Source organism: Pteropus vampyrus, unplaced genomic scaffold (genome assembly GCF_000151845.1).
Source record: "Pteropus vampyrus isolate Shadow unplaced genomic scaffold, Pvam_2.0 Scaffold543, whole genome shotgun sequence".
Taxonomy (NCBI): Eukaryota; Metazoa; Chordata; class Mammalia; order Chiroptera; family Pteropodidae; genus Pteropus; species Pteropus vampyrus.
This window is the reverse complement of record NW_011889324.1, coordinates 399,978-412,713: the sequence shown is the minus strand read 5'-3', so window position 1 is coordinate 412,713 and position 12,736 is coordinate 399,978. Positions and strand designations below refer to the sequence as shown.

The 12,736-nt window shown below is 42.4% G+C and overlaps 2 protein-coding genes across 3 annotated transcripts in view; both read right to left on the bottom strand.

The window, feature by feature from the left end:
• Positions 1-3,644: 3,644 nt before the first annotated feature.
• TIMM8A (translocase of inner mitochondrial membrane 8A) lies at positions 3,645-6,476 on the bottom strand. Its single transcript, XM_011383806.2, has 2 exons — positions 6,253-6,476; positions 3,645-4,675 (listed from the first exon to the last, which is right to left on the bottom strand). The coding sequence occupies exons 1-2, from the start codon at positions 6,382-6,384 to the stop codon at positions 4,514-4,516; spliced, it is 294 nt and encodes a 97-aa protein (XP_011382108.1). The 5' UTR covers positions 6,385-6,476; the 3' UTR covers positions 3,645-4,513.
• Positions 6,477-7,337: 861 nt separating this feature from the next.
• Positions 7,338-12,736, bottom strand: part of BTK (Bruton tyrosine kinase) — a 32,115-nt gene continuing 26,716 nt past the window's right edge. Inside the window, exons 15-19 of one of the 2 annotated variants that reach the window (XM_011383805.1) lie at positions 12,078-12,294; positions 11,026-11,090; positions 10,310-10,428; positions 9,621-9,778; positions 7,338-7,839 (exon numbers count right to left, since the gene is read on the bottom strand). In XM_011383805.1, the coding sequence (XP_011382107.1) occupies positions 7,768-7,839; positions 9,621-9,778; positions 10,310-10,428; positions 11,026-11,090; positions 12,078-12,294 (631 nt within the window). In that variant the 3' untranslated portion in view covers positions 7,338-7,767. The remainder of the gene's footprint in view (positions 7,840-9,620; positions 9,779-10,309; positions 10,429-11,025; positions 11,091-12,077; positions 12,295-12,736) is intronic. The other variant, XM_011383804.1, reaches the window with a different exon arrangement.

The following is a 12,736-nucleotide window of genomic DNA, read 5'->3' as shown; positions in this document are numbered from 1 at the left end:
AGCAGCATTATTCAATGTCAGGACATGGAAGCAACCGAAGTGTCCTATGACAGATGACTGGCTAAAGAAGCGGTGGTACATATATACAATGGAATATTACTCAGCCATGAGAAGAGATGAAATTCTGCCATTTGCGACAACATAGATGGATCTCGAAATAATCATGCTAAGTGAAATAAGCCAAACAGAAAAAGTCAAAAATCACATGATATCACTTATATATGGGATATAAAACTAAAAGCAACACATGAACAGGACAAACAAGCAGAGACTCATGGACATGTACTATGGACTAGTGGTTACCAGAGGATATGGGGTGGGGTAGGAGGGGGTAGGTAGACGATTAAAAGGGGTCAAATATAAGGGCGTCGGGGGAGGGTGAAGTGGGTAAAGGGGATCAAATATATGGTAGCTGAAGGAAACTGGACTTTGGGTGGTAAACACACAATAGAATATACAGATGTCAAATTGTAATGCACACCTGAAAATTATATAATTGCATTAACCAATGTTATTCCAATAAACTTAATTTTAAAGAAAGAAAATATTCCCTGTTAAAAAATAAATTATAAATCTGGCATTGGAAAAATTAAACTCAAGTGATATTTTATCTTTTTTTCCCTTGAGGCTTGTTTCTAAATTTTCCTGTTAAAAATATAGAAGACTATATTTGTGAGTAATCTTTTAAATATTTCTGACTTTATGGGTATTCTTATGGTCCTTAAATTGGAAGGTGATGAGAAACAACTCCAGGGTTTACCCACATACTGAAGCTATGGAACTGGGGAGTGCCATTTGTGTAACTTCCTCTCTGTGGCCCGTTCAGCGTGGTCAGTTCTGTTATCTTCCTCTCTTCCAGTCACTTTTGCTGACCTTCGAACCCCACAGCATCCTCGCATTGGCACATTATTCTATACCCTACCTCCTTCCCTATCATCTGTTTTACTTCCTTTCCACTTTACTCCAGATTTCTCTCTCACAGCAACCCCATATTCCTAATGTTTCCTCCTGTCCATCCCCACTTCCACTATCTGAACTGAACCCTCCATACTCCCTTGCCTGAATTAGTGAAATACTCATTACTATTTCTCTGCTTTAATTCAGCTACCATATAGCTGCTAAAGTGATCTTTCTCAATGCATATGTGAGAGTAAGAGGACTTCTAAGTAATTCTATATCGTTTTAAAATTTTAAAACAAGTGTGTAGTACTTTTGTCATTAAAATGTACAAATATTATATCACTCCACTGTTTAAACTCCTCCTCCAGTTTCCATTGATTGCAAAACTCAAAATTCTTAATATTACATGCTCCATTAGCTGTGCCACTTCATCAATTAGTCAACTTCATTAAGTGACTTCTTGCTTTTCTCTTGTTTTCCCAGATGACTCTGCCAGAGTTATCAAAGATGCTCAGTTCTGAATACCAATATCATCAATTAAAGCATCTACGGTGTACCAAGCACTCTACAGGTGATCTCATACTTCAACCCTGTAAAGTAGGCATTACTATCTCAGTTTTATAAAGAAACTGAGGATCAAAGAGGTTAAGTGACTTCCTTAAGGTCACACAGGTGTTGGCAGAGTCAGGATTTGAACCCAGTTCTGCTAACTTTAAAACGTATGATCTTTCCACTATACCATGCTATCTCTGGAATGAAATGTTTTGGTCATTCCGGCCCTGCCTTTTAAAGAAACATTACTTCCTATCTTTAAATACATATTAGGAGGCAATTTAGTATAGTAGTTCAGACCATGAGCTCTGGAGTCAAACTGCCTGGGTTAAAATTCCATTCTTGCAATTTATTAGCTGTGTAAACTTGAATAAGTTTATCCCTCAGAGCCTCAGCTTCTCCATCTATAAAATGAGTATGTTAATAATAGTTCCGCTCTCATAGAGTTGGTATAATTTTTAAAAAGATGACCCATGTAACATAGTTAGTACAATGTGTGGCAAATATTATGCACACCCCCAGTAAAGCATAACTATTATTAGCATATTGCAGATACATCTCAAAATTGTTGGCCGCTTTGTTTTAGTGCTCCTGATCAGCACATCTGAATCCTGGTTTGCTATATCCTAATTGTCCCTTTTATGCATTTCTGTGTAGCCAAAAGTACCGTAATTATATTGTATAGGCTTTGCCTCTTTGAGAATGATATTCTACCTCTTCTTTCTCATTGTCTTGAGCCTAGTAGTGTTGGACACATCCTTGGTGCTTAAGCATATTTTGTGAATCTGACAGAACCTCTTTCTCATTATGTATATTAGCTGAGCAAGCAATAAAACTGTAGAAGACATTTAAGTTTGTTTCTAAATGTAATGAGAATACTTTAATACTAGATGAAAGAATAAGAATATTGATATAATAAAGTAAATAATAAATAATATATAATAGAAAGGAAGAAGGAAAAGACCAAAGGACCCTTCCTTTGACTTGAAGTTTTACATCAACACACTAAATTTTGTACGGAAAAAAAATCAATAGGGGCATATAGATACAAGGTATATGTGTTAAGACACCTAACCTAGAAGGCTGATTTCTCCTGGACTTCAAAATGACGTTATTCTTACTACTCTGCTGCTGCTACTACTTTCTTTACCAGGCACATGTTCTCCATACAGCTGCCAAACCCTCCTAAAATTTGTTATATCACATCACTTGTCTGCTAACAATTCTCAAATGGCTACCCATGCTGGGTAAAAGCCAAGTTTTTGCAATGGCTTACGATGCCCTACGTGATCAGTGCACACCCCCACTGCCAGCCTCAATCCATCTCAGGCAGATTTCTCTGACTTTATCATTCTTACTCATGTCATTCCAGCCATACTGACCTTTTGACTGTTCTACTATAGCATCACAGAATGCATCTCCCACCCTGGGGCCTTTGGACTTGCCGCCACCTCTGCTTGAAATGTTCTTCTCCCAGATACCTACCTGGCTTGTTCACTTAATTCAGGTCTCTGCTGAGATGCCACTGACCCAAGGAGGCCATCTCTAACCATCCTACCTCAAATAACAACACCCCACAAATATTCCCTTTGCTTTTTCTCTGTGGTACTCATTATATTGACACATTTACATGTTTGTTTCCTGTCTCCTCTCACTAGAATATAAGCTCCAAATGTGCAGAGACTTTGTTTTGGGGCACTGCTGAATCCCTGGCACCAAAAACAGTGTCTGACACAAAGTAAGCACTTAAATGTTGGTCGAATTGTTTTCATCAGGATTTTTAAAAATTTCGTTGTTGTGCCTATATGGGGGAAAGCTAAAAGGACTAGAGGCTTCTGGAAATGTGTATTTCCCCAACTTTCATGGACTTGTACTAGAAACACCCAACAGATAGTTCCACTCCAGGTATATACTCCAGTCTACTGAGATTTGAAGAAGAGAGAAATCCAGTCAATATAACCTCTAATACTACACTCAGGGAATTGACTATCTGCACTGAATTTCTTCCCTCCCCATCTCATTTAAAGGTTCTCATTTCTTGCAAAAAGGTGAGAGGTCCCTGGAATACTGTATTGTACCTTGCCCAGAGCAGGTACCCACACTGACTACATTTCAGCCTTGGAACCAGCCCACACCAAATCTCTCCAGGATGCAGGTGATAACCAGAATAAAAAGCCTTCTCAATCACAGAGTTGAATCTTGTGGAAGCATTTATTTCAGTAATCAAAAGAACACAGTAAATGGAATCTATACTGACTAACATTAGGCATGCACCTCTACCTGAAACTGCTGTTAGTTTTCAACAGGCCTAAATCTTCATAATTTATTTAGGCACATCTTTGAATTTCTTGGACCCTGATATTCAGGGTAAGTTCACTTCTTCCTTGCGGTAGTTTAGTAATGAGAATTATGTTCACTGGCTAGATGCCTTTAAAACCAAAGGCCTCTAGACACTCAGGCTATCTGTACTACCTCAATCACAGTATAAGGAAGGGAGATAACTCAGAAAGCTAACTGCATTGTATGAATATCCCATAGATTTTTTTCCAGCACTGATGGTCAAAACACTAGATCAGGAGGCCTACGGTTAAGTACCAAGTTACTCTTCCCTCACTGTTGCCCTTTCTCAGAGACATAAAGATGTTTATCCATGTCAGAAATCTGAAATGAATCCACACAAATGACAGATTTTACCCATGTGGTCCCACTAACAAATTATAGAAAGCAGTTCCACTACCCAAATTATAGGAAGCAGTTAATGGGACTTTGAGAAAAACATAGTCCCACATACAGTAATATGCATCTAGTAAAGTTTTCCATTCATCTGTCAATTGTTTTCACAAGATTAACATTAAAAAAAAAAAACACAACCAAATATGCATATAACCCTCAAACGCCAAACACAAACAAAAAATTGGTCTTTGTTCATTCTCAGATGACAGGATGTCCCAAGAGTGACAAAGGTGGGAGCCAATCCCCCCATGGCCTTTTCTTCAACCATCCCATCAACTACTCTTCATTTCTTGAACGAATTTCCTTTTACAAAAAGGTAACACTAAAGTCAGTCAGAAAGGCTTTCTGAGAAGACTGGCTTGGATTTCTGGGTCTGTTCCAGTCGATTCAAGATGAATTGGCTTGTATCAATGAAGCGCTCAACGCAGTTCACAAAACAGGCCTCAGCCCGACTGTCCAACTTTGGCCCAGGCTTGTCCATGCACTTCTCCTGCTCAGGACAAAATACAGAATCACAAAGGGAACTTGGGGGAAAACAAAGGGCGAGGGGGAATAACTTCTTAGTGTTTAAAGAAAACATTTCACCTAAAAATAGTAAAATGATATGTTAATAATAGTTCACATTTGGCAGCAGCTTACTTTGTGGCAAACAATTTTCTATAGCCTTACATCAAATTTTCATAACAAACCTATGAAATAGGTACTATTATTAATCCTCATTTTACAAAGAGGGAAGCTGTGGCACAGTGATATTTTGCCTAAAGTCATAGGGCCAGAAAGTTGTGGAGCTGAGATGTTACAGAACAAAGAAAATGGCAAAATACAAGTGAATTAATCCTCCAATGAATTTGGTTACAACTCCACAATGCCAAATACATTAAATACCTTTAACTGCAGAATAAAGAGGTGGAAGGAGAAATCACTGCAGCAAGACACCCCAAAACCTACCAAGGAAAAAAGGAAAATCTATGACCCGAGATTCTGTAATTAAGTGACCTTGTCTACTTAAGCCAGAGGTTCTTGAATCTTCTCAAGATGAATGGGGGAAAAAGATGAATGGGAAATGGTATGAATTTTCCTAAAGTTTACAGATTCTTAGAGGAGTCCTTAACCGCCCCTCTCCCCTCGCCCAAATGTAGTGAATCACAGATTTCTTAAAAAAAAAAAAAAAGAAGAAGAAAGCACTCTGGTCCAAGAGACAAGAGTTAAATATTTGTTAAGGGTCAGAGTCCAGCAATACCATAAGTTTATGGGAAAAGGACTATGAAAACCGATGACTGTATATAATTCAAGTTAAGCGATTCAAATGAATTTCCTTCATTATTCTCTGCTGTGTACAGAAGCCTCGGACCTCTGCCTCCAAGGAAAATTACCCCTATCCTCTGAATTCTGTGAATTTTGTATGTCAAGGCAGTTATGTTGTCCTTGGCAGCCAGAGAACACTTTGATCCCAAACTGCAGATGCCTTTCACCCTTTTGCCCAAGTCCCCTCACAGGACATACTCAGTTCTCCAAACTTCAGATCCAAAACGGCTTGATATTACACAACAATCCAACAAGAAGGCAAGTAACTGTGTATGTTGGGAGAGATTAGACTACTTTTATGGATAGTGGGCTAGAGCCACTCGTTTCTCACGGACAACGGTTAGAGGAACTAGGTAATCAAGGTAAACCCTGAGGAGTCCCGGAACAGGAGATTCACTGACTCCCTGTGACTGGGGGTTCCAAAAACTAGAGCCCAGTATCGGGGACTCCCATCAGTCTTGCTGAGCAGCACTAGGCAGCTTCAACTTCAGTGCCTAAAGTGCTAGTTGGGACAGTGGTATAATCCCCAGTCTTATGATCCCCAATCCTCTGTACCAAGAAAGCCGAAGTCTGGAGTGACAGTCCCCTGAGAAGCGAAGTCACCCTTTCCCCCACCCGGCTGGGCCTGAAGAACCTAAGGGAACCAAAGGGTACTGTCAAATGCTCCCCTTCCCCGAATCCCGGACGTCGTAGCTAGTCCCGCGGGGCAAGGACAGGCGGAACGTAGGTACAGTGGCCAGGTCCCGGCCCCAGGATCCTCACCCAACAAAGTTCCGTCATCTGGTGCACTAGCTGCTGGAAGCGCTGCTTCTGAGTCTCCACCTCAATGAAATGCTGCAGCTGCGGGTCCACCGAGCCCAAACCCGCTGCGGAGGAAGATGAGGAGGAATCCATCCCGGCGCCGCCACGCGTGCCAAGACCAACTCCGTACCAACTCCCCGACCTTCACGTGTCTCGGCGAAGGAACCGGAACCACAATCCACCACCTAAGGGACCGCCCCCTGTGAGCGCAATGCGCCTGCGCGAGGCCACGTGCGCGCCCCACCCCCTACTCTCTACCAGGCGGTCCTCCCGGCTGCCCGTGCGTCCCTCTCCCGCCGGAGCCGTCAGCCCCTCCTCCAGCCCCCGCGCCCTCACTGGGTGCCCTTTCCGGCTGCCAGCGCGCCCCGCCTCTTGCCGCGCCCTCCACTTGTGCCATCTGCCACACTTCCAGCCCCTGACCTCTCCGAGCACTCCTCCGCCCCAGCTGCCCCCGCGTCCCGATCCCCACTGCGCCCCCAGCCTCACCCCCTGCCCTCCGCCCGGCTGCCCTCGGGCCATGCTCCCGCCAGCACCTGAGGTGTCAGGGTCACTGCGCTGGCCGACATTATTCCAAAAACAAAAGAAAAGTAGAAAACGAAGTTACTGCAGACCACGTGGCCCATTCCCGACCGGCCCAACGGCCCCGCCCCTGCCCGCTTCCAAATTGGCCCGCGCTTTCCCAGCTGCTGTGTTGATTCCCTGCCCGGACTGCTAGGCTCATCTCTTAGCCGTCTGGGGCCCCTGGCTCTGTAATGGTTGTCCTCTCTTGATGTGGGGAAAAGAGTCTCCAGCAGAATTTGTTCCCAACCATCAACTTCATTCCAGAATATTGCATGCTGACTGTGTGCCGGGCACTGTGCTTTGGCTTGTCAGTTCATCTCTGATTCAGAGGCAGAATTTTTCAAGAGCCAGAGGGATTAAATGCCAAGGATCTGTCCAGTTGTCGAAGTAGGACTATGCCAAACCAATGTCAGACAACAGTTTCCTGGAACACTGGGATAGGGTGCTCCAGGGAGGCTGCATGATTAATCGAGATAGCAAGAAACTTTCATGCTTTCTGATAATTTTATTTTATCAAAACACCTTCTCCTCCCATTTTTATGACATGGTTATATTCTTGCCAAATTCGGTCTCCCTTCCCCCAAGCTCTAATGTCTACCCAAAGAGCTGTTGGACCCCTTGTGAGGCTATTTACATCCCTCTCTCCCCAAAACCGTTTCTATCCCAAATTCAGTCTCTTAATACTCTTGGGAAATTTCCTTGGGTGACAGCACCAGGCACAATAATTCCTTAGCCTTTGCTCAGAGGTACTATCCCAGGGAATCAAAGAAGAGAGGCAGTCCTAAATATAGAGAAGGGTTTGTGTGTATTCAGCTAGAGCACAAAGGCTCCAGAACCTGTAGCCTGGGTTTTCCTCCTAGAAAGTGAAATTGGGGCTTGTGGAGGAGAATAGAACCAGGAAGCTTATTGGTGAGCTCAGGATTCTTCATCCATGATATCTAGAATGTTGCTCAGAAGAATTTTGAAAGTGGGACGTTCATCTGCTTTCTATAACCAAAGAAAAAGTAGAGTGTTATAGTGGGCTAGAATCCAGAATCTAAGAGAAACGTAGTAAGCAGCAAATTTTTATTAAGTATACACTATATGCCCAGTAACATAACCTGTAGATTACAAAGAAAAAGGAAAAAAAATAGTTGTGTTCCATAAAATTCTTGTACAATTTTCATCTTTAGTAACTCAGGTTATTAATGTGATGAGGACAATTTGCAAACTAAACTGACAAACATATTGATTAAAACAGGGCAAATTCATTGTCCTGAATCACTACATACCAATGCATTCTTATTTTGGATCTTCAACTGAAAAATGGCTACCAAACAAGTTTAAGTGGTTGACAGAACTGAAATACTACAAGCTGTGATAATTTTTAATTTGGTTTCAAACATCGTTTCTACCATCTCATAGCCAAAGTTAACAAAAGAATTAACATTTCAAGACCACCAGCTGTATCACTGGGCAGGCATCCTGAGCACTTGGGATCTTTCATTTATACTGTCTGGCTTCCAGACTAAGGCCCTTTGTGATAGCCATGGTCCATAAGCCCCTGAAGTATTTAGTGATTCAGGGCATATTCCTGCCAGAAAAGGTCTCAATCCATCAGAACCAAAAAGCCATCAATTTCTTGTTACTTTGAATTAGTGGTTCTCAAAACTAGCTGAGTATCAGAATTTCCTGGGAAGTTTAAAAAGACATTACTGGGTCCTTCTCCAGACTTACCTAATAAGAATCTCTGGAGATAAGGCCTAGTCATCTGTAGTTTTAAGAGTTCCACAGGGATTCTGATGTACATCCAGTTTCAAGACTACTACTTTAAACAAATTATGGAGAAAGTGCCTGTCTGAAGCAGTTAACTAGCAGGGTGAGGATGTCCTAGTTAGGAGGGAGCATGGCCAATCGCCCTTAATCCTGCATGGCACAGTGGAGAGAAGGAACATAACTCCAACGGGGTCTTCCTTTCCCCACACTTTCTTTGTGACCTCGGTCATTTGTTGAAGAGAAAAGTGCCACGCTCTGATCCAGATTCCCAATTTTTCACCCCCATCGAATGGGCTCCAGATTCACATATGTGCTTGTTGGATGCTGTCTTTCCCTGTTTCTAGAGGGGCAAAACTAAGAGCACAGCATTTTATTTCCTACTAGAGATTCAGGTTGTTGAATTAAGGTTGCCAAGTATCTACTGAAAAATGGAAGAATCCAAGGTGATAGCAGCAAAGCATTTTAGTAATAGTGGGACAGGCTTCTTATTTTCAAACTACCACATCTATCTACATGCCCCATATTATACCACACTAAAAAAAAAAGAACGCTACCTATTTTAGTTTCCTTTAAGGTCATAGGAGTTTTTGTTTGTTTATTTGTTTGTTTTAAATTTCACTTAAGACCACAGCCAGAAAAGTTTGGCAGTTAGTAAATTAAAAGAAAGAGCCAATGACTCCCAAAGGAATGAACACGAATTTTAATGACTTTTCTTTTTTAATGCCCAATTTGTCTGAGTGCCTTTGGCTGCCTGCGTGTGCTAGGTGACATAGCCTCACAACAACCCTTCTGCCTAAGGCTGAGTTGGTATTGGGGTCTGCTAGTAATACTCTAGTGGGAACTGGAGTGGGCCTGGGAAAGCCTCTGGCCATCAAAGGGTTGGGGTGCAGGCTGCGGTCTGAAAATGTGTGCAGCTCCATGCAGCCAGGGAGAGTGGGGACTGGATGCCAGGCCAGCTAAATGGGAAAGTAGGTTCAAGGAAATGATTTAAGAGGTCTCAATAAAACACTTACCTCATGCCAGCAGCTGTACATTATGGTATATACCCGCTCTGAAGCTAAATGAGGCCTGTAGAGACGTAGGCCTTGGGCAATGTGTTCAGCAGTTTCACTGTTAGTAAATCTTTCATATGGCATCTTCCCCAGAGAGTAAATTTCCCACATCAAAACCCCTAGAAAATGATTTTTAAAAGTATTAAGTCAGTTTACAGTCTTTTCGGAGAGTAGAGATCCTAATCTTTCTATATCAACCTCGAATATTAGATTCATCTGATTCCCCACTCTATGCTTTTTGCATTTTTTTTTTCAAACTTCTGCTATAGTACTGACCATATTTGGGGATAATCAGGGTTGCACTGGGCCTAATTAGCTCTTCCAGGAGAGAGACGGCATCTTATTTGTCTTTGTGATTATAGTGTCCGACAGAGTCCCTGGTACATAATCAGTATTCAGAAGCTGTCGAACACTGAATGAATTGTTTGTTCTCCTCAATATATTGTAAGTTCTAAGAAGGCAAGGGTCATGTCTAGTTTGCTGGCTTTATCTTCAGAAACCCTGTGGTTCCTGACATAGTAAGCACTTTCTAAGGATTCGATGAATTAAAGCAAGAACAAATAATCTCTGTGCAGGTTGCAAAGTGTCAATTTCCCCAATGCTTTCCTCTTCCTTTGAGCTGTATAATCTATATAATCGTATCCACTCACCAAAAGCCCAAATGTCAGATTTGCTACTGAACTTGCTGTACATAAGGACTTCTGGTGGAGACCATCGGACTGGAAATTTGGAGCCTACTGAGCTTGTATATTCGTCATCTAGAACATACCTGCAAAAGATTCAGGACTTGTTACTGTTAGGATTTGGAGAGCTTGATATTTTTTTAAGTTTTCTTGGCACAGTCATAAGAGTTACATAAATACACATCTATAGGCCAGCCAGTGTCTTTTATGAATGTTATTGTTAACATATTCCTGTTTTCCTATCTGATTTAGCTTTCCTGATTGACAATATGGTAACAGCAAAGATGGAATAAAATAAGATATAGTAGGTACTCCCGTCCTCTTCTCTATTTCTCTTTTTTTTCTTCTCCTTCCCCACCCTCTATTCTGTAGTTGCCAGCAGGACTTAGACTGATCAGGAAAGAAAGAGGGATGGAGTAAAGTGAACAGGACTATCGGATCAAGATAAGGTATTGGGAAAATTCGCTTAAAATGAGAGAGGAAGGAGAAGAAAAAGATAAAACAATAAAACAAAAGGATGAAAGAAGTGACATATCATTCAGAGAAAGAAAAGGTATAGAAAGATGTCGGGAAAGACTAGAAAGAGAATAAAAGAAAGGGACAGGATTACAAATTATAATGCCTCCTCATTTTGTACTGTGCCATTTTTACTTTTCGAGGGAAAAATGAAAAAGCACACTCACCGGGACAGGCCAAAGTCAGATACTTTAACAACTCCTTGATCATTCACCAAACAGTTTCGAGCTGCCTGTAATGCAACAGATAGCAGTGAAACTCCATCCCTGGCACACAGGTTAAAGGCCCAAAGCTTCCACTCACCAAGGGAGTGAAGCCAGGACAGCATCATCTCCTTCAACTAGAGACATTTCCCACCTAATAGGAGTCCATCGATGCCACTGAGAAATGTCGATGTATTTCTACCACATGTAAAGCAACCTGCTGTGTAGTCATAAGTAAAACACTAAGGACATGCGAATGATTTCATTCATGTCGGCAATTCCATGACACCCTTGTCTGCACTGAAATGCTGAGAGAATTAAGGGAGAATTAAGGGCAAGTGTGTTTTGTTTCCTGTTTTTCTGACAATGAGCCTTGGCCTGACAAATAAACAGGGGCGAAAACTCTGATGCTTCTGAAGGCCAGGCAGCAAAGTGATAAGAGTGAAGCAGGGTGAGTGGAGATTGCAGGAGAGTTAAGAGCACTCTGCTGGTCTAAAGGAAGCAGCTGCTCCTCAACTCCAGCCCACTGTTAGCATGCCCTGTGTGAGACTGTGGACTCGGTGTTACAAGATGGTCTAGATTTTCAAGAAAAGCTGGAAACTCAGGTTTTTTTTTTTTAATGTGAAATGTTAAGTGCTTGCTAAATAATATATAACATTAAAAATATATACCCACAGGCCCCCAGTTTGTGACTCTGCTTTAACCAAATGATGGCTCTGTGCCAGGAGTAGTCCCATTGGGAAGCAGGATTGTCCTTCGGCCCCTACCATTTCCTTGATGTGGTAGGGAGGGGGCCGGGAGTGAGTGAATGCTCTAACTCCCACCATGACAGAACTTGTAGTGTTGAGGAGGAAGATCCTTACTGGCTGACTACTGGGGCAGAGGCTCACCTAACTTTTAGTGTTTTCTAGATAAAATTGAAATGATGGCTCCAGCAACCCTCCTCATCCACGTCTTTCTCTGCTACTTCCCACCCCTCAGCCCTTGGTCCCAGGCCAATCCTTCTGAGGCCCCACCAGGTCTCGGTGAAGGAACTGCTTTGACTCCAGATATTCCATGGCTTCGCAGACATCTTTGCACATCTCCAGCAGCTGCTGAGTCTGGAAGTGGTGGCGCATCTCCCTCAGGTAGTTCAGGAGGCATCCATTGGCCATGTATTCAGTGATGATGAAGATGGGGCGCTGCTTGGTGCAGACCCCATACAACTGCACCAGCTTCTCATGGGAAAGATTCCTATAGGAGAGGCCACAAACCAGTCCACACCTTCTGGCTCTGCATACCAGTCAGAAAGGAGCTGGGGTGGAAAGGGGTCAGCCTGGGTGTAGAGTGCCAGATAAGGGATGACAATAGCAAGTTGACTTTCCTCCTTCTTACTCTGAACCCCAAGAGGGCCTAATATATGAAGTGAGCAGGGACTTGGAGTCCATTAATAGATCAGGAAAGAAGCCCAGGGCTGAATGAACACTAAGGGTAAATCAGAATCAGTCTTCCTTTTGAAAATCTCATTTTCCACAACCACCCCCAAATGCTACTGAGATGGTAAACACCATGATCAACACTAATTTCAACCAATATCTAAAGCAGATAAATGATTACCCTAGCAGTTAGGACTCCCACCAATCAAAGGAGGCCCTGGTCCCAAATCTCTTACTCTGAAAGTCATCTTAAACCACAG

Excerpts from the sequence above, each read along its gene's own strand:
- TIMM8A (XM_011383806.2), bottom strand. The coding sequence starts at position 6,384 with ATGGATTCCTCCTCATCTTCCTCCGCAGCGGGTTTGGGCTCGGTGGAC. Across the intron at positions 4,676-6,252 it reads AGATGACGGAACTTTGTTGG|GAGAAGTGCATGGACAAGCC; the intron begins GTGAGGATCCTG and ends TGTCCTGAGCAG.